Raw genomic sequence first — 24,278 nt, 5'->3', positions numbered from 1 at the left:
TTTATGTTTTTCTCAACAACATACCATACCATGCCATACCGTTCTACCATAGGCAACCTTTCTTTAAGTCTTATTCTGCAATTTTATGTTTTTCTAAACAACATACCATACCATGCCATACCGTTCTACCATAGGCAACCTTTCTTTAAGTCTTATTCTGCAATTTTATGTTTTTCTCAACAACATACCATACCATGCCATACCGTTCTACCATAGGCAACCTTTCTTTAAGTCTTATTCTGCAATTCTATGTTTTTTCTCAACAACTGAGTGTTTCCGTGTGCGCGCCGTATGTTTTCTTCTTCTTGGACGGATGTAAATGGTATGTTCTAGGGGGTGAAAAGTCGAACTGTTCTTGACTGTTCTAATGGTTACGTAATGCTTCGTTGGCTTTTGATACAGATACAGTTGAGTGTAACAAGCCGTTCGGTGTGATATAGCTAGTTGTGGCAGCACCACGTGCCTGCGAAGCTGGTGTGTTACACCGAAAGGCAGCTATACAGGCAATGCCGATACAGTAAACAACTAGGTGTATTCCGTATCACCCAAGGTACCGGCCCTACCGTGGGTCGGATCACATCGACGGCCGAAGGGTGATCCAATCCACGGGATGGCTGTAACAGAGTGTGATGCGGAATACGGCGTGTTGTGTATTTTATTTGTCATATTCATACAAAAAACAAATTTCCAATGCAAATTGAGTCATATTTTTGTCCAATTTTGGTGCCCCTATACAGAATAAATAAATGCGCGTGTGGATGTTATCCATAAAATGGAATCAACATGGCCCAACCAGTTCCCGACGCGAACAGGAAGTAGACTTTGGTTAAACAAAACGTATAGAGTCTGGAATTTGTCATGAGTCAGGCTTCCGGAAAAGTAATTGGAAACTCAGAACACACACAGAAGTTCACGGCTAACCAGCTGTGCGACCCCGTCACCGTTGCCTTGTCTTTGGCATTTCGCCACGACTTGGTTTTGAGAATCGCTACGTGCTTTTTTTTTTTAAACGTGCTCACTGGGAAACGACTTGTATGGGCAGTACATCAACGAACGTCACTCTCACGGTTGCGCAAAGTGTGAGTATGCGGTCTGTACGCCACGCCTGGCCGTGAGTGGTTGCGTGCATCGCTCGTTTCGCAAGGGGTGAGTTGTACGTCATGTCCGTAGCCATGGGGGGTGGGGTGGTTCGCATGACCTAACACCCCCCCCCCACAAGGCTCAAAGGTCCACATTTTATCTCAAGGTCCAGGATTTTTCTTTAAATATGGACTGATTCGTATCACTGGTTGCAAGCCTAGAAAAAAGGCTCACTTTGTCATTGAATAAAATGTTATCTCTAATTTTTCCTTTGAAATCCTCTCCAAAGCGCAAGAATAGAGTCTCTGTGAAACATTGTTATTTAATACAATAAATTACCGTTGAACCTGGCTCCACGGAAACCGCGCGCGGGAGCCCCGGTAACCTGATACCCTTCCTCAGAAGTACGAGGACGCACGTACGCCTCTTTATTACTTTGATGGACAGAAGGTCAATCAGTTTGAATAAGTTATATGATAATAACGTTCATAACTCACATTATCTTCTATGTATATGGTATCATAAAGCCCACAGGCATGTTTCGAACGCGATATTCGGGATATTTATTGGAATCTCGCGAGATCTTGCAGAGCACAAGATTTGGCGCGAGACCGGCCCTTTGCTATGGGTGACGCCATAATGGCGGCCCGGCAACCGCCAGGGAAATATGGTATACCCCAAAAATAGCTTTCTTCAGTAAAATTCCTCTGAGTTGTGTCATTTTCTATTGTTGCGTCTGAGTATCTTTATTGCCTAGACATTTATGGTAGTTTTAGGACAATCGCATGTGACTTTATACAATAAACACGGTAGTTTGCCGACAGCAGACAACACGCACCTCCAAAGAAGTGCAGATGCACGGTAGGTCACAAAGCATCTGGCTTGTCCTATCACATGTCAGAAAACAATAAGTACATGTATAAATAACTGTACATAAGCGGTGTATACTCATAACAATTAATCTTTTTCTGTAGACCTGCTTGTTTAACTGTAAATTACATATCATGTTGTTTTGAATTGCCATTTGTATTACATTTTGCTCCCTATTCAGAAAATGACATGGACAGCAACTCTACACGCTACTAACGTACGTACACTTGGACATGGCGTCATACGTATTATATATCCCAAAAACCTATCGTTTCACATTTCCCACAATACCTGGCGCGACAGGTTTTTTTGGGAGGATAAAGATGAGGAAGCCAAAATAGGTCTGGTAATTGATAACCCTTGGTCCCCTTGACAGACGATACCAAAATTATGTCTTTGCCTTTTTTTAGAACCACGGACCAAACTTCGTCATCGGACGTACTACTGTTTGATGTAAGTGTGCGGGAAACGAAGTTAGTTAAGTTCAAGACAGGGGACCAACAAATGTCGATGCTGCACTTGGGGGAAGTAACAGGGTCTCAACAAGAGACTGACAGCCTCCCCAACTGCGTAATGACCAACGGAGAGGAAAACCACCAAGGCGTAGTAGTACAGACAGACGTCTTTGACTAGATGTAGCAAAGATACCAAATATCAAAATGTGACATGAGAACACCATAACTTCATTGTATTCGATTAAATAAATGCCCTTTCTTCAAGAAAGAAACTGTTTCTATAATAGTCAGTCTTATGTTATTTTCTACTTTCTTCGATTTTTAAAATACAACAACAGAGGGCATACACTGGTGTACCGCGATAGAAGCCGCGATGTGGACTACAGGAGCAGCCATGTTGTGCTTAAAGTCTATCTGTTGGGCCAAGATTCTTTCTAATTTCTGTGACTAGAATTCACATGTAAAGATGACAAAACGGAGGAAATGCCTACAACAGCGATCATTATCATAGCTAACATACTGACATAAAGCCAAGAATAAGCAAAATACAAGATGAACTTTTTTGTCCATCCCAAAACACCAAGGAAAGACGAAAGAAACGTTCCCCCATCCACAGCCAACGATGTGCCAGATAAAATGAACACTATATCCAGACGGCCTAAACCAAGAATCCCTAGAAACTATGATAAGAAGGGTATGAAGAGCGATAGCAACCTCGTCGAGACCGGCCTCCCCGATGGAGGAAAAAGGATAGTCATCTACTATTAGCTATAGTGGGGTAGTTTCTAAGAATTGAAGTGGTAAGTCGCTGTTTGAAAACTTTAAAAAATTTAATAAAAAGACTTACTACCTTTTGATGTGTGCGGGAAACGAAGTTAGTCAAGTTCATGACAGGGGACCAACAAACGTCGATGCTGCACTTGGTGGAAGTAACTGGGCCCCAATAAGAGACTGACAGCCTCCCCAACTGCGTTATAGCCAACGGAGAGGAAAGCCACCAAGTAGTATTTAGAAGCAGCACGACCATCATTGATGATGAGACTGAAAAAGAGCTTAACTGTTTCGGTCTGCGCAGACGTCGCTAGTACAAGTGTTCAAGTTACGGGGAAAAGTGCGCCAGAGGAAGGTTGCTGGTCTGCTAGACTGCTGCGTGTGCAGTGATAACCATACTTACTCAGTTTTAGTGCCATTTGAATCGGGAAAACACGCACAGGAACAGTAGCCAGCGGCTGATTGTCGGAAAGATTGGGCTAACTAGTAAGCGCCTAATAAATACAGAATCAAAAAGATATGACAGATCTATTCATGAAGGTAGACAGTGGCGTTACAAAACTATTCCCAAAAGACCAAAGAAAACAACTATTGTGGAAAGTTCAGCATGGTCTTGTCATCAAAAAAACGTAACGAATGGAATACAGTTTACTTATAATTACCGCATATAATGGCTCATATTTTATCATCATTCATCATAATTTAGACTTGTATATTTAAAGGAAACAGCTGTTTTCTTTTAAGTAATCTTTGCATATGTTATTGCATCTAGCATTCAATACTTTAGTTTCTTGGACATGTGTCAACATCTGTGGCAAATGACTACGGAGTGCTAGCTATGGAGACCTCGAAGATAGTAGTTTTCTGAAGCTACAACCTTATTAGCTCCTATGGTACAGACTGAACGAAGTTGACTACAGCCGAGACAACAGACAGACGTCTTTGAATAGATGTAGCAAAGATACCAAATATCAAAATGTGACATGAGAACACCATAACTTCATTGTATTCGATTAAATAAACTGCCCATTTTTTTCAAGAAAGAAACTGTTTCCTGGTGTCAAATGCAGTACTTGTAGTGGATGTTAACTTTTCATCTATACACCCCAAGCAAAACAGATGCAAATAATAAAAAGACTTGTATGTTAATAAAAAGATTTGTATGTTTTATTTATTATTATTGCTAAAAGCAATTATCATTATTGTTAATTCATTTTATGTTGCTGGACTTCAGGAAGAATAGTTTGGAGTTAACTTCCATAATAATGGAGATCTCAATAAATACGTGTTTTCTCTTTGACGTGTTGATTTTCTCCTTTTATATTTTTAAAACGTATGTGTAGTGAACAGAACAGCTGCGCCAAAAAGCAGTTACTCAAGCAACTGGATATGATTTTGAAAACGTCAGATCATATCCAGTTGCTTGAGTAACTGCTTTTTGGCGTATCGTATTACCTGGATGTCTAACCTTCATCAACACAACAGCTGGTTCAGAATTACTAACATGTCACATAATGATTAACCCAGTATAAAGAGGTCTAGAAGAGAAATGGGCATAACCACTTGCCCGTTTTGACACCAAACTCCATGTGTAACAGTAAATGTTAAAACTAAAGAAAGTGAGCAGAGCTTGTTTTGAACCATGCAAAACGTTTTGAGGTAATCGAAACCTGCAAGGTTACTATAAGATACGGGCTTGGACGTAACTCGAAATACGTCACGAGTTAAAATGTCACAATACACTTGAGTCACAGTTAACAGCTCCTAATTGAAAATACAATTCACGAAGGTAACAGCAGTAGCTGCCAAATGTGGCTAACAGGGGTTGATGTCCCTGCAGTGTGTGTCCCAGCAGATATAAGTGACATACATGCGGTTCTTCCGAGAATGTATTCAGAGGCGTAGTTGATCAAATTGTAGCTTAGGAGTACAGCTCGAGTACAGTGATATACAGAAAAATTGTAGATGTAAAAAAAAGGTCCATTGAAAGTTGGCGGCGGGGAATGGGGCAGAAGAAGTAAGTAGGGTTGAGTAGTGCAAGCAGCGGCAACCAGTTCGTCATTAAAAAAAACAAAATAACAGAAATAAAGACTGGTGTTATATCAAATGCTTTCAGACATGCTTGAGGGAAGAGAGCCAGCGTGGTTACCAGACCCACTACGCACCTAACGTGACAAGAACCAAAAACCCTGATGGTCAACATAGTACAAGAAAAAAAGAACCTCCAATGTCCTTATGTTATTTTCTACTTCAGGCTCTTTTGTTATTTTCTACTTTCTTCGATTACTAACAGCAGAGGGCATACACATGTACCATAATAGAAGCCGCGATGTGGACTACAGGAGCAGCCATGTATGCTAAAAGTCTATCTGTTGGGCCAAGATTCTAATTTCTGTAACTAGAATTCATATGTAAAGATGACAGAGCGGAGCAAATGCCCACAACAGCGATCATTATCAGAACTAACATGCAAACATGAGGCCAAGAGTAAGCAAAAGAAAAGATACAGTTTTTTTGTCGATCCCAAAACACCAAGGAAAGACGGACGAAACATTCATTCCATTCACACTCTACGATGTGCCAGATAAACTGGCGGAAAATTGTCTACATACGACCGAACTGGTATTTTTTTATATCAATCCGCAACAATGTCTACCCGACCTTCGGAACCAAAATTGAAAAGAGAAGGTTGGCCTTTGGTTTTGTAAAATATTTAGTGTGTTTTTAAAATCTACTAGAACCAAAATGTGCTTATATGAGAATCATATAATTTTTTGGTCGCCAGGTACTATTTTCTATACGCGCATAGATACTATCTGCACTTGGCGGTGATCAACACCACAGCCACGGCCCGCGCAGTTTGGGCTGTGGTCATATCCGATTACAGCAAAGCGCGCCAAAAAGCGCGGACATTTTTTATTGGCTGCTCGGGAACGTAGCTAACCAATGAGAGCAAGGAGATCTTCAGTGGATGTTGACTACAGCGCAGTTGTATCGTCTTCTCTCGATTTTGTACTTTGTTAATTTACAAGAATGTCTTTATAACTGTTTCCTTTTGTTTGTGTGATTATATGAAACGGATGGTTGGCACGTTGTAGCGATATGCTCACTTACTGATAAGGCAATTTCTCCTTATATAAACGTTTAGCTCGGTGATTCGAGGGCACGACTTCTAGCGACCAGTGTGGGAATGGGGATGTTTTTATCATTGGATTTTTCTAGTTGACAGGTTCACCCCCGTTTCGTCTATGTTATATATAGATCATGTGGAGATTTCTTCTATCTTTGGTTTTTGGGTTAATACTCTGTGACCTGTGTAGCGTTGGGATATTGTAAGTCGCGTCGATTGCGGCCGTTGCAAAAATCGGATTAGCATCATGTGCTTTTTTGCCTTTGATTGTTTTCTGACAATTTCTCCAGTTCTGTCAGAGCCAGGTCTGGCAGTTAGTTAGTTTTGTTTTTACAGATAATTGTAGTTTTAATTGCACCCAATGAAGTAGTGACTTCCGTAACACTCTTGTTAGCGTTGTTTCTATTTAAAATACTTATTTATGTATCTTTTTTTTGCTCCTCTGGGTCCTATTGGCTTACTTTGAAGGCAATTTGGGTTCTCAGTCGAGGTAACCCATGCATCTCCCTTTTATTAGAAATAATGTATCGTGATGCTGACTTTGTAGTCGAACCACTGTGCACAAATGCAGTGATTCTCTAGAAACTTTCCCTTAGCACAGTGTCCTCCAAGGAGAAATTCTAAACTCACAGTAGAGCTAACTTCTTTTATTAGGCCCCGTTCTTATCTCTGATGAGTTTTTTTGTTTCACTATAATGTTCAAATGTTAAAAATATTAATCAAATATATGTTGGTGTACCTAAGACCACCGTTGTTGTGATTCAAGAAATCCAGTACTTTTGAATATGTAAACAAGACCCATCAACATCGGTAGTCCAGACTGCAGATATATGAAAGGTCAATGCACTAAGGGTAAGGTTCTCAATCAGCCAATAGAAAACGTTAGATTTTTGGCGCGCTTCAGAGTAATTTGATACGCGCACACAGGCCACACGGCGTAGCCGGATGTAAGAAATGTACGTCTGTCATTCCGGTAGGTGTAAGTCTTCATAGGAAAGTGGCATGTCAAACCATTGCCCCACACGTTTTGTTTATGTTTGTTAGGGGCTTCGAGTGTCGACTTTCAGCGGTTAAAGTCTTCTGAATTTATGTGGCGATATCTTGTTGTACGGGGAATTCAATGTACATTAATGCACATGAGATAAGATTACAAAGAAGGCAAGAAAACATACCCTTTCAGTCTATCATTGTTTTGAGGATCATGCAAAACGTTTTGCGGAATATCGCCGCTTACGGATTGCCCTGGCTGGCCTACAGCCAAGTGAAAATCTCAACTGGATGCGCCAGGCGAGAGGTGAGAGACATGATGACACACTAGTGCGTCCCGACAACAAAAGTGTCTCAGATTAGACATAACTACGACCAAAGGATGGAGAATTGTATGAATGGAATCATATGCTGGGGAGACTGGCCAAATGGAAAGGAAGAGCTCAAGAGGAACACCCATATCATCCAAGAAATTAAACACGTTACAGCCACCGATATAAAATTCCAAACGTCCAGAACAATACATTCACAACATGGTTCGTGACCCAGTGGACGGCACAACACGTAGAAGACTTTAACTCACATCTATATACATTGTATCTGGTCAGCAAGATATCGCCACATAAATTCAGTGTAAAATGTGTATTGAACCATTGTGAATTTGTAGTCTGTGTCCGTCTCAGAACTTCCGCCGGAGGAATGGGTGAAGCGTTTCCAAGACAATCCGGAGGCAGAAAAAGTCAGCATCCATTACTAACTCCCTGAAACACCACGATGGGCGTGCGGCCTCTCCTGGACATTTTTGGCCCACCCGCACACCTTGGTGGAATGTTCTGACGTTGGTTTTCTACCTTTCTTGAAAATTTCGGCCCACGCGTACACCTTGGTGGAATGTTCTGGCCTTGATTTTAGCTTTATCATCTCGCATCTCTTTCTGAAGCAGACTTTGGAGTGGTTGTCCAAATAAATATGTGGTTTCGCTTGCCCACGTATATCCTTAAACGTCTCACTATCCTTCAGCATCTGCTGATCTCTGTTAGGCTCGTGGATGGCCGGACGATATCATGAACCGCTTTTTATCTATGAAAAATCCATTTATTTAGTGACGGCCTGGCCCACTGATGAAATTTCGGAATCGTTAAACAGGCATTTGATTGCAGGTTTTGCTTTTGCCCTGTCAAGCAGAAAACTAATAAGTGACTTACCCGTGCAATGCCATGCCGGTGTCTCTTGGCAATAGTTACTGACATGATTGTGTTGACGGCCACTTCTCTGAGAACGACAAGTCCACATGGTGTGGTCAGTCCTGTAATTGCCTATGATAGGGAATTCATACCTATACCTTGTATGTATATTGAAAACTAGAGGTAGGAGAGGGAGTGGTGGTAGAGCTGACCAGTGTTGAACGCCTGGGCAGGATGGGACTCCAGTTCGAAGCTTCTAAACACACATAAAAGTTATAAGTAATTAAACATACTAGTAATAGCCTGATAATATTCTTTTCCTTGTGGAGAAGTAACATAATAAATAACATTGTAGTTGGCAAACCTACCTGTTTGAGTGTAGCAGCCAAATGCCTGGTGGATCTCTTTTTTGCCACACGCTCCCTCCTTTCTTTTAGCCGCCTCTTCATTGGAGCCATGTAATGGTCCGTACCGTGTGTGATGACGTCCGTGTCGCTAGCGGACGAGGTAACGAACGCCATGCTGTTGCTCTTGTTGGCAGCTGCGCCGCCGTTAGTCTTAGCTGTCCTCAATCTTCAACCTGTTGTCTTACAGTACGATATATGTCTTACAATATGGTTAGCAACATACTTGCAAATGGAGTCTCCTAATCGACGGTATGATTGCCGTGAATACAGCCTTAGCTCTTGGTACTGTTTGTGAAATAAAATTCATTGATAAGCTTCATGAGGAAAGGGACATGAAATATCCTGTCCTCAGTTACACCTGCAGTACTAGGCTAATTATATTAGACGACACATTCTCTCAGCTCTCTATAGCTAATACTTAAGTTGGTCGCTGAATGGGCCTCAGCCTTCCAGGTGTGGACGTAAGGTCAAACTGCAGATGTCACTGTTGACGCACTGATGCGCATCTATGGTCCAGCTCGTCTGTATCTTCTTCTCCCACCTCTTCCAATCCACAATGTTCCCATTACTATATGTGTTATTTCCCTGTTCAAAATTCCAAGTAGCTTAAGATTTGTCTTGTTCAGTTTACCACACAAAACCTTCACAACTTGATGATCCAAACGACATAACACACATAACAGGTCAAATTACAAACGTTATTTCTTTCTCATTCCTTCTATTGTGTCTGCATAACATAGTCACTTATTAATAGTTTTTAAGACCTAAAATTTCTGTTATTTTGCTAACGGAATCCATTTCATTGAAATATTCTTTATACTTAATATTCTATTGACATTCTGCTTCGTACCTTAACTTTTAATTTTGAAAATAGAACTTCTTTCAGTCAAAGTGTTGAAGTATCCCAGCTCTGTGTATAGAAGGCTTCGAGCTGCATCGGCGCAATTGAATATATGAAGCAAGTTACTCCTTATACATGACTTCTTTCTCATCTGAATCTTCTTTTCGTCGCTTTCGTCTTAAGCTACATTTGGAATGTTAACAACTGGTAAAATATCCCCATCTTAAATCAAGGTAAAAAGCATGGCAAAGAGGTGCCATCTTTTTACATGCATACAAACGGAAATTCCAATTACCTAATCTAATTGCTATGTAAGGAGAAACGTATGCCATAAAATCATTATGAACAATTTATGCTTAGACAGTAGTACCTTATCATGAGCATATTCTTGGATCAAAATCTTCTATTCTCCTTCTAACAAAATTATCTTTGCTAGAATCTTGGACCCTAAAGTGTTGTCCTAACTAAAGAAATACCTTTACTTTATCAATGAAAAAACACCACTTCTACTACTCAGCACACGGATCTTTTAAAACTACTATTCGTTCCTGACTCTTGATGCAGCATGCGAATGGCTTCTTCATGATTTTCCACATCCGGCGAATCCTCCTCCTCCTCCATCCTCTTTGTGATGAAGTACTACGTGATACTGTCTCTGGGGTGGTGACATCTGTTTTGCATACTAAAGATTAAAGAGTAAAAAAACACCAGTTTCTTCTATACTATTACTAATAGTAAGCTCTACCTATCTACTCGGCAGCGAAAGCACAAGGAAATGAGAGTGAAGGCTCGCCTCGTCCCCTACTTTCCAACCCTTTAGGCTTTGTCTGTGTCAGCTCCTTTTCATTGACGTTCACATTAACATAAAACTTGACTGAACATGCTAGATAGTCAAGTCAAGTCAAGTTTATTGCGCAACAATTGCATTTGATACAATGTATGGCAAGTGACACTTAATAACTATAAACTATTTCTACTAGTGCACTAATCTAACTTCAATGCATGTATATATGTTCTAATGGAATGTTACATTTCACATTGCAGTGACAAGGTTTCTCTTTTGTATAGCAGTATGTACATATTGGCCTAAATAAACAGATACAGAGTCGGGGCATGATAACAATATGTTGAAGATTTCTCTACTTGTCCCAGGTAGTGTTATTTTATTTTTACATGATATCATTAGTTTGTTTCCTTTAGATAGTATTTTAGACTTTTCAAATTGGTTCAAATTTTTATAACGAAAGGTTCCGGGTATTATTCCACATGTTTTGAAGAAAATTAGAGTCACCAAGATGACAAATGTGAAGACGGTCAACAGAAAAGCGTCCGTCGTAAAAAAAAAGCTATGGAATTATCGACAATACAAGTACATTGCTCCTGTATGTATAAGTAGGGTAGGCTATGCGTTAGTAGTATAGAATTTCTTTCCGCGAGCATCCCGCTTCAAGAGACTTGGGGCATTGGGAAACCAGGACATATTTGTCAGTCCATACATATACTTTAATATCCTTTCATCTTTGTAATACATACTCAATCTTGTCGTTTTCGATCTTGACGTTACCTTTCCGACTTCAAATAGACACTGACGTCGCTTTTCGGACGTCCTAACGTCTTAAGGCCTTTTCTTTCGCACCTGAAATAAGGATATCTCTTAAAAAATTAAACAGCATAAGGAATGAAGCTGCAAAATTGTGCGTCCGTCTAGTCGAGCTGTCAGTGGCAATTGTAAACAAACCACACCGAACGCCGTTGCTAGTCTAGAATAGTCGAGTATTTGGCGGTTCCAAAACAACTTGTACAAGCGATCGACGCCGTTCAAATTCTTGCAGATTCTATCCCAACTTTAGAAGTCGTTTTAAAGTTACAGATTTAATTCCGACTATAGTTCAAGACACTTCTATACATTTTACACCCATGAGATGACTCACCTTAGGGAGCTGGATCCCCCGTTCTCCCAGTAGCCTCGCCCGAAGCCTCATCTTATCCACGCTCTCATTTAGCGCGACGTAGTCTAGACTATACACGTCTTTCTGGCTTGCAGCCATGATAGAGTTCAATATCACCTTTATTTACTCTTCCTACCTCAATTTGCCAAGTTCAATTAAAATACCGTAGATTATTGCATATCCTTTTCCACAGTCTGTTCTTTTGAAATCCTGGACAGCTAACAGCAACAGTCATTCGGATCAATTTCCTCTATGTGTACGTAGCGCTTTGCGCTTAAATCTATCTGTAAATACATGGCTAGATGAGATTCTTTTCTTGGCTCTCTTGAGTTCAGTAGGATTGTAATGTAGCAAGCATGACTTGTGCCATTTGGCCTTTCGGTAGACCATAGTTACCTCTATACCTTGTCCTTTTAAAATGCATTCATTAAAATGCTGTATATATAATGCCATTGTTGCATATCCTTTTTCACAGTCGTTTTGTATATGATCCGTTCTTTTTGAATATGATGGACAGGTAAGGGCTTCATTCGCCTGTTTTTGACATATCATGCAAAGGTCCCAGTCAGTCTTAAATGTATCAAAGGGTGGTGGCGCACCAGACTGTACATGACAAAATGTCTTTAAAACAGGACATGATGCGAGAGTATCAGAATGTATAAAAACCAGCAATTTTTACCTGCAAACAGTGCAGGGATTAAATGATGTCGATAGTGCCATTCTATTATAAAGACAAAGCTATCCTGTTACCGGTGCCCTTCAATATGATAGGAATTCAGTGCTGCATTGTTGACGGTTTCCAGTTGAACATGAGAGTGATAAAAATTATCTAATGTCGCTTATCTCCTGATGCAATAAACGGATTTTATTGATTTGAAAAATATTATGATGTCAATGATGTGACCAATCAGATTTGCATATTAACAAGGTCTCAAAGGTATCACAGTGTAGTAAGAATTTCTCCTGTCTAATTTTTAAAGCTTTACTTCTAGATCTTGTCATCATACCGTTAGTGTTTCTGCGACACTTGGACGTGGAGTGTCCCTGTCTTCTTTCCTGGAATCCGCAGGCAAGAAGTATGATAAGTATACATGGCTCAAAATACCACCTAGGTGTACAGGTTAGGGTAGGTAGTTCACTTCTTCCACATAGTTCCACATTCTTTCCTACTGAGGTTATCTTTACTCGTAGACAGACTTCTTGCTGATTGTCAATGTTTTGTATGTCTGCTACATTAGTTACACTATGTGGTAAGTGACTCTTACGGGGGAAGGTAACGTCATATTGGATAATATCAACGTCATCATTAATGGCATTCCATAGAAATGTTGTGTACAGTTGCAATATGTCGCATGAGCTCCCTGGATCCCTTGTAGGCTTTGTCGCACAGGTTACATGTCTTGAGTTCCTCGTGTGTACCCATATGTCTTTTTAAGCTTTGCTTCTGTTTGAAGGATGCGTTGCATGTACCGATAGTACACTTATGGGCACCCTGGTGTGTCTTCAGGTGGTCTGTAAGATGTCACTTCTTCCCAAACAATTTTCCACAAGTGTTACATGTTTATGAGGGAGGTGAGCCTTTCTCCGATGACGGTACAGTTCCACTTGAAAATTGCTGTTTGCAGGTTTTACAGCTCTGTTTTTTTTATTGATGACTGTAACGATGTCGCATGAAACTGCTGTATGATTTACAAATCTTGCCACACTTCTCGCAGACAGGTACCTTCTGATTATGCTGGAAGTCTGTGTGGTTTTTAAGTGCAAACCTGTCATGGAATGATTTGGAGCAACTCTCACTCAGCAATTTTGGTCTGTGTCGGAGTTGGTGCCTTCTGTAGTACGCCTTTGGTACATGTTTCCCACAGATGTCACACAAGAAGTTTGTTGATGCTAAAAGGGAAGAAGTGATGAGCTATCGGTTATTAGAGCATATGGGATACATAGTTTGTTTATTTTTACAAGAAATGTTACACTATGCAGGACTCAAAGGAAAAGTACCAACATACATGTGAGTAACAGAAAATCTGAATAGAACATAGACAATTGTATTAAACTTTAAGTATTTTGACGGTCAGCTGTACATTTGGAACAAAAGTTATTTCCACTTATATATTACAAATTTTCCCATATATGATTATGGTGCTGCGGCTATAAATCAGCAGCTATAAGAGAAATAGAGTGATACAATTGTCGTACACAGAAATGCAACAAAGATGTGCAAAATAACAACGAAAATTAGGCTATGAAATCATCTCGAAAATGTATACCATTGATGAGAGGTGCCAACAACAATAAGACATCTACCGCAAACCTGAGATGAAGTGGTCGCTGCACTCTCTCGTGGCCTTTTGGTGTCCATGCCGCGGTCGGGTTTTTCTTTCCTCTCTGAAAATTTGATCTTTTTAAGGCTATAAGCCATGCAGCTCTATGTCCTGGTTCTGCAGGGATCCTAAAAAAAACAACTTTTTTACTACCTTTCACCTTCCGGTTCAGCCGCACATTTCAGCGCACAGCAACTGGTGGGCTTGCGAGCGGGTCTGCCTGCCAGTGCGAGCAGCTTTTTGCCTACCGTGACGTGACATGGCATGACTTCTCTAATGTCACGCCGCCAACATCCTCTTGACACCTTCTGCTGTAGATAACCTGGCAAGGTCCAAAACCCACGTTTTTTAGTTCCCTCCAGAAATGCCTATATTCTGCATGCCTCTTCGCATGATTAAGGACATGTGCCGGCCACTGCCCAGCCCTTGCAGTCGTGATATCAGTTGTCACACATGGTGTTTGCCAACAATGCTGGCACGTGGCCATGGCTCCTTGAAAAGTAAAAAAAAAAAGGTAAAGAAATATGCTCTGAACCGTTTTAGTAACTAGGAAGGTAAGATTTTCATATTTTCATCATATCTCCTCGCGCTGGGGTGCCAGCGTTGGGGCGCGTCCCCCGGGTGGCGGAACTTCCCTGTACCATGGGAGGCTGTACTAAGGTACCGCGGACCAGACACCCCGCAGCCTTCCTGTGAGCCAGTTGTCTTGTTCCATATGATGCCTTGCCACTGGAGTCCTCTAACAAAAGGTCAAGACAGTGCACCCCCTTTCCATTGAAAGCCGTCTTGCACATTTAGCACAACTGTAATGTAATCAACTCAACATGACCTAATGCATTGTATCAAGAAGGTTTAACTGAATATATTTTCCCCCATATCGTACGGGTAGGTACAATGTATTCATAGTACGTTCTGTGCCAATATTGCCCTTTGTTAATTAACAAATTTCATAGAGAAACTGATCATCACCCGGGGGTCTTGTGACAAAAACATTGAATGGCACCATGTGTACAAATAACTACAAACTATATTTTGGCTTGGCTTCGCTGGCAAGCTAAGTGAAATGTCATCAAATGTTTAAATATTTCGTTCCTGGTGCAAGCCCAGTTTTGATCTATCCCCGCCCACCGACACGCCCACAACCACCGCTGATGTGTTTTTGTAGTATTATATGACCCAACCGTGACATGGCTTGACCTTGTGACCGGGATCGTGTTACCGACCGCTACCCGACTGTCGGATGGATGGGCGCTGTCACACATAAAGATACACACGGATTAAATGAAAACTAAGGTACTATGTGAGTTCATATTTACCATTTAGATCACAGTCTTACCTGTCTGATGTGTCCAAGATGTACCACCGTGAGTCTGAACAAAGTTTTAAAATTACTATTTTCACATTTCTGTTTATAATTTGAACTTAAATTCTGTGCTTTGAAAATACCTATTCAATACCTTTACGTTAAAAAAGATCGTGATTTATGCCTTTTAGTTAGAAAGAACGTAACTTTTCGAATAAAGTGCAATGTTAATGATATTTTCAGGGTTTGTAATCTGCGACGTCTGCGGCAGGTGCTTCCGGGCTAGTATCGGACTCATCAGCCCCACCTGGACACACGAGGACAACTGAAGTTGGGGTTGTCATCGACTACGATGGACAAACATAACAATTCACGACGATGCTTGCCACCTTGAAAATTTGCTCCGAATCCGGCAAGGGCGGAGACAACGACGACCACGAAATGATATCATGGATTGAGATTAAAGCTGTGTACCGGTACGCAGTACCGATACTGTACCGGAAAAATTGATTAGGTACAGGTCCAAAATACCTAATCCCTCAGTACCGGTACTGTACCTAAACAATTTCACACCAATTTTATGCCTATTTGTGACCTCAAATGGGTCCCTGTGTAAGGACAGTGTGTTCATGAAAACAAAAACATCTTTATTTTTGCCTATATTTTATCTGAGCATTCGCCATAAACAAAGAATAAACCTTAACTAACAAGTTTATTAATGTTTTTTTTTTGTTATTGAAGGAGTTCAGAAGAGCATATAAATTGGTCGAATTGTTCAGGTACAGGTTCAGGTCCGGACCTGTACCTAAACCTGTGTACCTGTACCTGTACCTAAAATTTGTTTAGGTACACAGCTCTAATTGAGATACTGGTAGACAGGATGCACATGCGTGGGCACATTGACCCCTGGTGCAAGCGGAACTGCTGGACAGATAGATTCAGGGAGTTAGACAAGGTTATTATATATAAGGACACAGATATGGCTATTATTTACTTCATGCATTGTACCATGCATGAAAAATGGGTTCTAAATCAACTGCAAAATGCTCAATAAAAGATATATTTTGGCCCCAACGGTTGAAGAAAGTCCTTTTCTTCCTAGTTAACGTTCTTAAGTTTTTCTATGTATAACAATGCAATTTTGTTTAAATAAAAGTTCAAAATCTATTGTAATTATAGACTAGCCTGGTATGTTCACTACATGGCTCATATTGTAACCACGGTGTTGTAACATTTCCGGCTATCATGGGGTGCCCATGTTTTGTTTGTTTTTTCGCCCTGTCGCTCCTGATTTTTTTCTGAAAAAGAAAAATCCAAGAAACAACATATTAAATTGGTGTGGCCTTGATGTGCATGAAATGGATAAGTTAACCATAGCTGGAAGGCTGTAAATGTAAAGTGAATACAATGTGGTGAATATTTAGATTATTATATAAATATTATATTATGTAAGGTACGATGAAAGATTGTGATGTACTGTTCTCGGTTATGCTAGACAGTAACTTGTGGCGTCATCGTACTAAAAAAAGGACAAGAGTCTTTAAGTTAGTTTAAAAAACTTTTCTTTATGATTCTAGAAACGTTACTTGGGAGTTTGGGGTTGACTATTTATTGTAAAGGCAGTGACTGGATTCGTCCCACATAACTTGATTTTGTGATTCTGGTAAAATAAAAAAAAATAAAAACATAGGTTTTCTCGGTAGTGAAAGCTTAATGTGATTGCCGACACATTCAACTTTATACATGTTACATGTATTACTGAATTGTTAACTCCGTAAAATCGTCATTTACCGATATCAATAAACAGCTGGTACATATGCATAGTTTTTGTATAGTGATGTAAAGGAATCATCAGTCGATGACAAGAACTATCATGCCAGACTTGATACGGACATTGCCACTGACTATGTCAGTTCTACTTTTCACATTGTTATCCTTGTTATCAAAGCTTTCTACAGAGTTGGGCCGAATGGTGTAGAACTGCACAAATTGGGCTATTATTCGAGGACATGGGTGACATCATTGAGGAAGCGACAGCATTCATGGCCGCCTGCTACGGGGTCAAAAGCGTGGTGACATCGAGCATGTCTGAGGTCCGTGGGGAAGTCTGGTGTCGAAGGATGGGTAGACAATATGTGACAAAGGCTCTGGAGTTCAGGTCACTCCCTCCTTCTAAAGAGGCGTTCGAAGAGAATGTAAAGCGGTCGCCCATTCAGACTGCCATCTGGAAATATGATTTTGCCATCCATCTTTATTCTGCATGTTCTTTAAACAGTCTTTTGATATAATATTCTACCTTAGCCTACAAATAAATTGTGATCATAGATGAGGATTCGATGGTTGATAAAAAGCTACAGTTCTCCGTTCACGGCAATTCAACGTATGACAAGGAAACACTTACGCAAAGCGGAGTTACAAGCGAAACAGTAAACAGTAGCAAACTCTCGCGGATAACATTACATTGGAAAAGAAGCGCCAGATTTAAACGAGATCTTAGAGAGAGCTGCGCAGAACCGATGCGCATAGCGGTCTGCGGTTCGACTGATATTTTGACTGCTTTGACCGTCCCGCTACTATTGTTCGGGTTGTTATCGTGTCTATACTGGTAATTTACGGCGATGTCAAAGCGTCCAAGACGAACTGCCGCTGATAGGGCAAGGACTTTGTTCCAACAAATGGATTCGGATGAGGTAACTTTTAGAAACTTACTTTTGTAAATGTTTTTATTTTATGCCCTAATGTCATATTTTTATCACATCGCGGTGTATATTTTCCGGATGTCCAATTTTTTTTAACTCAGGAGCTATGACTACGAGCTATTTGAATATATCGAACATTGCACTGCTTATTATAAACTTACATTTTATTATTTTGTGCCCGAAAGAGTGGTAAAATTTGGCAATACCTCTTTGGCCTTTTACTATTTCTCGATGAGGCACCATACGAATTCTTGTTTTGATGTCACATACGAATTCCTGTTTTGATGTCACTTTTTGGCAACCTTTGGAATAGATGTGCTTTTTATTGACGTGATCATACCCTGGGTTCGTGGTTGAGTTTTCATTGTTGTTTCATTGTTGGTGAATAAATAAGACAATACTCTCCAAGCAGAGGTTTGGAGTTATTTTTGGGGTATCTTGACAGTATGTAACTAGTCATGTTTTATCATTTTTAGACTCTAAAGCAGTCTGCACCCAGGTCTGAAGCAGCTTCACCCACGAAGAAGATCAAGTAAGTATCTCCTTAAGGATGATAATATTTCAAGTCCACTTAATCAGATATATCATGAATATCAGTGATGATAACTGATGGCTCACAATTAAAATTATGTGTTGTAAATAATCTCCATCAATCTTCTCCGGCATGGAAGAATTAAAGCCACTTTCTGATATAGTAAACACTGCAACTGGTTTTGAACCTAGTACTGTGGCTTGCCAAAATCATCCTTTTGAGAAGAAGCAGTGCATAATCAAATGGAAGTTTTGATAATGTTTGCTTGCCTGTCAACAGCACATTTAAGTAAGTCAGGGTGCCAGGTTTCAAACCCCTGTGTTTACAATTACATCACGGATGGAAATAAATTCATTGTCCTCCAGCTGGAACTCAAAGTGTGGCTTGTGAGATTTCATGTTCACTAACAAGGAAATCATGCGGCAGAAAGATGGTGCTGCAAGTACAGAAATTTTGAACAGGCTTAGGGTAAAGAGAAAGAGCAACTGGAAAATAAAGATGACAAAACTCTGTCTTCAAGGGTCTTTTCTCTAGATTTTGCATCAGATTAATATTTTAAAGATGCGCTGCACATTTTTACCACTAATGATTCTGTTGCGCAGCATAATGACAGGATTTTGAACCTTAGGTGTTCCCATACTAGACAATACGAGGTCTCTGACTAAATTGTCCAGTGGAACTAGACTTCTACTTCTACGAGCTGCAACGGGATACCTGTGTGTTGCCAAGCCACTACTTACCACTCATTTGAATAAAAGAACCGTTAACGCATAGTTTGGTTGAGGGATTTCTGTTGGTTCCCCTTTATTTCCAAGGAGACCTTAGCAACGCGATAGTTTTAGAACGCAGGGTTGTAAAGGTAAAGGGGTTGTGATCTGTAAAGAACAAAAAATATAAAATAGAATATAAAATAGACTAAAGCAAGACTAGAAGAGAAGCCAGGGCTTGAGGACCAGCAGGGCCAAGTTAGGCTCAAATTTGCTAAGCTGCGAGGCAGAAACGCTACAATCGGGCTAGGTGGTTGCCTGCTACGTACAGTATATAGTACATACACAGTTCAAGCCCAGGCACTCGGCTGTTCAGGACACGCCCGCAGACGGCCCCGGGTTTGTACATAACATCAGCTGTGATCCCGGCCCTGATGGATGGTCATCTAGCCCAGGAGCCCGACAGCGGTAACGAGACCGACTTAGGCATGAAGCACGACAATTTCAAAGAATAAGTCTTCTGGGAAAGCAAAGAAGACTAAGACGTGAGGTCTTACAACTGAGATCTGTGAAGTACACCTTTCTCCGGCATGTGAACCTGTCACAAGTGTGGTGCACCACCACCCCCTCATATAATACATGGTCCCCCTAGTACAGCCAGCAACCTGGCAAGTGCTGTCACTGCCAGTCTCCCCCAGCCCAGCATCCGGTGCAGGCCCCCGGGTGCGACAGTGCCCCTGTGTCTCCCTCCCGGGATCCAGTGCGGGCCCCTGACTGCGGCAGTGCCTGTGTCTCTCCCTCCCGGTATCTAGTGCGGGCCCTCGGCTGAGGCAGTGCCAGATGCGGGGAGTAGAACACCAGCTGCGAGGAAGAGGAGAACGTCAGCTGCGAGGAAGAGGAGAACGCCATCTGCGAGGAGGAGGACGCCATCTGCGAGGAGGAGGACGCCATCTGCGAGAAGGAGGAGGACGGCAGCAGCGAGGAGGACGCCATCTGCGAGAAGAAGGAGGACGCCAGCTGCGAGGAAGAGGAGAACGCCAGCTGCGAGGAGGAGGACGCCATCTGCGAGGAGGAGGAGGACGCCAGCAGCGAGGAGGAGGACGCCATCTGCGAGAAGGAGGAGGACGCCAGCAGCGAGGAGGAGGACGCCAGCTGCGAGAAGGAGGAGGACGCCAGCTGCGAGGAGGAGGACGCCATCTGCGAGAAGGAGGAGGACGCCAGCAGCGAGGAGGAGGACGCCAGCTGCGAGAAGGAGGAGGACGCCAGCTGCGAGGAGGAGGACGCCAGCTGCGAGGAGGAGGACGTCAGCGGCGAGGAGGATGACGCCAGCTGCGAGGAAAAGGACGCCGGCTGCAGGGAAGAGGGCACCAGCTGCGATAAATCAGAATATAGTAGAGGTAAGGACAGCAATTTTCTCTTCCTTTTTTAAAGAAAAGGGGGGGGGGTCGTCCCAAGAAAAAGTCAAGTACGGCGAAAGACCAAAATCTACCTGTTCGACAAGAAGTCAGTTTGGAGGCACCCCCACCCCTTCCATTGTACAAGTAGCAGCCATGCCCGCGTCGTTCTCTGCCGGTTTCAGTCTCCTCCACCCTGCGGTGTTCCAGCCATGCCCGAGCTGGTATGCGCTGGTCTTTTTATTCTCATTCCAGGAGCCAGGGCCAGCTTTTTTCAACGCAATTGTTTTTCTTTGTTGTTGTTGTCTTCTACAGACACGTGAACATAATGAACAACATATTGGCTTCGCGATGATTCCTTTTCGACACGTTATTTTTGTGTCCTGAGCTTCCCTGAAGGCTTACCTCACAATTGGCCGGATTCGCATGTCCAGATCACCCTATTAAAATCACCCCATGCACAGCGCAACCTTCGTTGCTGTTAGAATCACTTTTGTATCCGATCCAAACAAACCGAGCGGCCATCTCAGCTAGGCCATCTTGGCTATACTGGGGAATGTCCAGTTTCGCCGTTGGGAACGTTCGGAGCCGTTCCGGTTATGATCGGAGGGCTTTCGGTGACCTTCCCATTAGTTTGACCCCAAAAACTCCTAAAAAAATCCTAGACAGCCTATATCAGAACAAAGGCAGGGGCAGAGTTGCATACTGATCAGTTTTCAAAACATTCAAATATATTTCCCCACTGCTTTTCTTCTGTTAACAAACCATGCAGAATGACACGTTACTTTTTACAAAGCCATGGTCAAGAAAATTCTATCTGAAACTGTTTATTTGTAGGATCCACCTCCAACTCTCAAATCAGCTCGGACTATTACTTGGGTCTTTAACACCGTAGTTTATGATACTTGATTTCTAGGCCGAAGTACCCACCTGCACCATTGAAGACATTGTTGTAAGTGACTTTTGTGTTTCGTTTCTCGCAATTTTTAACATAAATTATGAACAACATTACCACGTCGAACATCAAATACTTAACTGGTAAGTTAACATTTTTTTGTATTTTTTTCCAGCAACCGGACAACAACGGCGGCGAGCAGAAAAAGAAGAGGTATGCACCACATTTTCATAATTTTTGTAAAGATGTTGTACATAAAAGTGTTAATGATGAGTGATTCTTTCTGTTAGTGTTACATTTGTTACGACTACCCTGAACTTATTGTTCATAATTGCGGGACAGACTGGACATTTGCATTTGAGGAGTAGAACTTCAATGCTTCCACGCAGAAAACAAACCTTAAGGATTTGATTGTTCAAATTTCCCAAACTGAATAGTGTCCTTCTACTTCCCATTCTAGATGCTGGTGTTGCGGATCGACGGCACACATCAAAAGAGACTGCACAAAGAAGTCGTAAGTGCACACATACCCCACTTTGTATTGAATTAAGAAGTTACAGTACATAAAGAATGCATCTTCAGCTTTTGAATGGTACAAAAGTCAGTCTCGTTACAGTAACCAGGGTGTATATATATATATAAAATTCATCTACATATATATATAAAATTCATCACATTTGCAGAATGCAATTTGCATCATTGTTTCCCACCATTTTTTGTCATGTTTTAAATACCAATCCAGCTGGAAATGTGCCATATGCAACCAAAAAGGTCACTTGGCCAAGATGTGCAGGAAGGGTGGGAGGTAAGCACACATATTTTGTTTCTTACACCATTGCATTGCATCATTTTCAAACTTGAACTGTCCTGAAAGTGGTTCCCTGCTCTGCATCAGGCTATGCTACAATTGACCGCCTGTGTAAGTTTAAACATGTTGACATTGTTGCTAAAATTTATTCTTCCAGGGGGGGGGGCTGCCAGAGGAGGAGGAGAAATCGAAGTAAGTACACACATTTTGTTTGCTATACGAATTTGCATTTGCATCAATTTCTCATCATTTTCAAACTTGACCTGTCCTGCCACAAAACGGTGAAAGAAATTGCTGAGACAGTACTCGATGGCTGTGTTTACAAATCGGCTATGGCTCCATGCTCTGCATCATGCTATGCTATAATAATTGACCATCTGTATAGATTTAAAACATTTTTTCTCCTTCACAGAACCTACAACTTCTACTTTACGTAGTCCGGACTTTTACCGAAGCTGAACCTAAAACTTCTTACAAGTTTGTTGTTACCAGTGTACCTTTACCTTTGACCGAAGTTGATCCTAAACCTTCTTACAAGTTTGTTGTTACCAGTGTACCTTTACCTTTGACCGAAGTTGAACCTAAACCTTCTTACAAGTTTGTTGTTACCAGTGTACCTTTACCTTTGACCGAAGTTGAACCTAAACCTTCTTACAAGTTTGTTGTTACCAGTGTTCATTTTCGAGTGGCTATAACAACATTGTCTAACGAATTATCAACCTCATGTATTTCATGTGTATAATATGAAGTGAACAGTGTCAGATTTAAAAGGATTTGCACTGATACACTTTTTTCCTACGCTTACAGAAGTTCCGAACTATACCGCACCGTTATTAATTGGAAAGAAGATATCGGGAAAGTGTGTGGTCTTTCCGAAAGGCAAGCTGGTCCAAAAGATCTAAAGACACTGACAGCAGAGAAGCGACGTCATGGCAGCACAAGAGTAGGTGGCGTGTGTTTGGGGCTCCGGACATGTGATATATGACATTTGCTAGCCTTTGTCAATCAGCTGCATTAGAACATGTTCTAGTCTTTTTAACATTGTTGACATCTTGCTAATTCGTGCAGGAGATGTGAACCCAAGCTCGTGTTAAGATTGGCCAAGGTCCCCTTACAAGTCAACTGGACCCACTCCTGCAGCAGTTTCAAGTAAAAAGACAGGCATTCCACAGCCAATCTTTCATTGGGAACCACGTGCAGAGGATGTTGCAGGCAAGTACATTGTACTAAGCTTGTCACTTTTTTCAGAGTTTAAGAGTTTTGCCCCCAGATACTTCATGCTTTGTAGAATGTTAAGTCCAATATTGTGATACTGTTCTTTCTCATGTGCACAGGAAGATGCAATTGACAAACTGACGCCCATGGTAGAGCTACAGCATGTTAAGAGACCTACCCTGACCTCCCCCTCTCCCTAGTTTCACCATGAAAACTGCAAGCACCTACAAGAGATTACCGAAGACATCACAAATCTGACAGAAAGGGCCTAGATGACAATAAAATACAACTTTTCAATCTTGAGTTCAACATATACTCTTCAACGTCAACCGTGCAGCACCCGGCACAGCAGAACCCGGCACAGCACCCGGCACAGCCGGTACATCAGCCGGCACTTTTACGCATTGTGACAAAAAAGGGTACCAAAATAATGTTTCCTATGATCATCAAAGCTCGTCATATATTCCGAATTTTTTTTTAAATATCTTTATGGAAAAGCAATAGCTATCGTTCCACTAAAAGGATATTGCATACTGTTCACAAACATAGCTTAGGTATGTATGTAAATAGGCCCAGAAAAAAATGCAGTGATCACATTGATAAACAACATACCTAGGGAGATTAAAAGAAGAAACGGTATCACACTTGTGAAGAGTAGAACCAGTCGAAGCAAGTAAAAAGGAAAGGACGACATTACACTGACGAAGGTAATTTTCTCAGGAGAGACCAC

General features: G+C 41.4%; 1 protein-coding gene across 1 annotated transcript; it reads left to right on the top strand.

The window, feature by feature from the left end:
• The first annotated feature begins 17,307 nt into the window (after nt 1-17,307).
• Nucleotides 17,308-23,748, top strand: LOC109479513 (putative golgin subfamily A member 6-like protein 19). Its single transcript, XM_019781493.1, has 5 exons — nt 17,308-17,493; nt 20,090-20,633; nt 21,701-21,738; nt 21,986-22,039; nt 23,668-23,748. The coding sequence occupies exons 1-5, from the start codon at nt 17,308-17,310 to the stop codon at nt 23,746-23,748; spliced, it is 903 nt and encodes a 300-aa protein (XP_019637052.1).
• Nucleotides 23,749-24,278: the final 530 nt, after the last annotated feature.

This window comes from Branchiostoma belcheri, unplaced genomic scaffold, assembly GCF_001625305.1.
Source record: "Branchiostoma belcheri isolate BF01 breed outbred unplaced genomic scaffold, Haploidv18h27 scaffold107, whole genome shotgun sequence".
In the NCBI taxonomy this organism is placed as follows: domain Eukaryota; kingdom Metazoa; phylum Chordata; class Leptocardii; order Amphioxiformes; family Branchiostomatidae; genus Branchiostoma; species Branchiostoma belcheri.
Note: the sequence above shows the minus strand (reverse complement) of the source record. Positions and strands in the feature narration are given on the sequence as shown.

Bases quoted from the DNA above. Each gene is read 5' to 3' on its own strand.
- LOC109479513 (XM_019781493.1), top strand. From the start codon at position 17,308: ATGGGTGACATCATTGAGGAAGCGACAGCATTCATGGCCGCCTGCTAC. The intron at 20,634-21,700 runs GTAAGGACAGCA...ATTTTTTTCCAG, and splicing joins TAAATCAGAATATAGTAGAG to CAACCGGACAACAACGGCGG. The intron at 21,739-21,985 runs GTATGCACCACA...TTCCCATTCTAG, and splicing joins GGCGAGCAGAAAAAGAAGAG to ATGCTGGTGTTGCGGATCGA.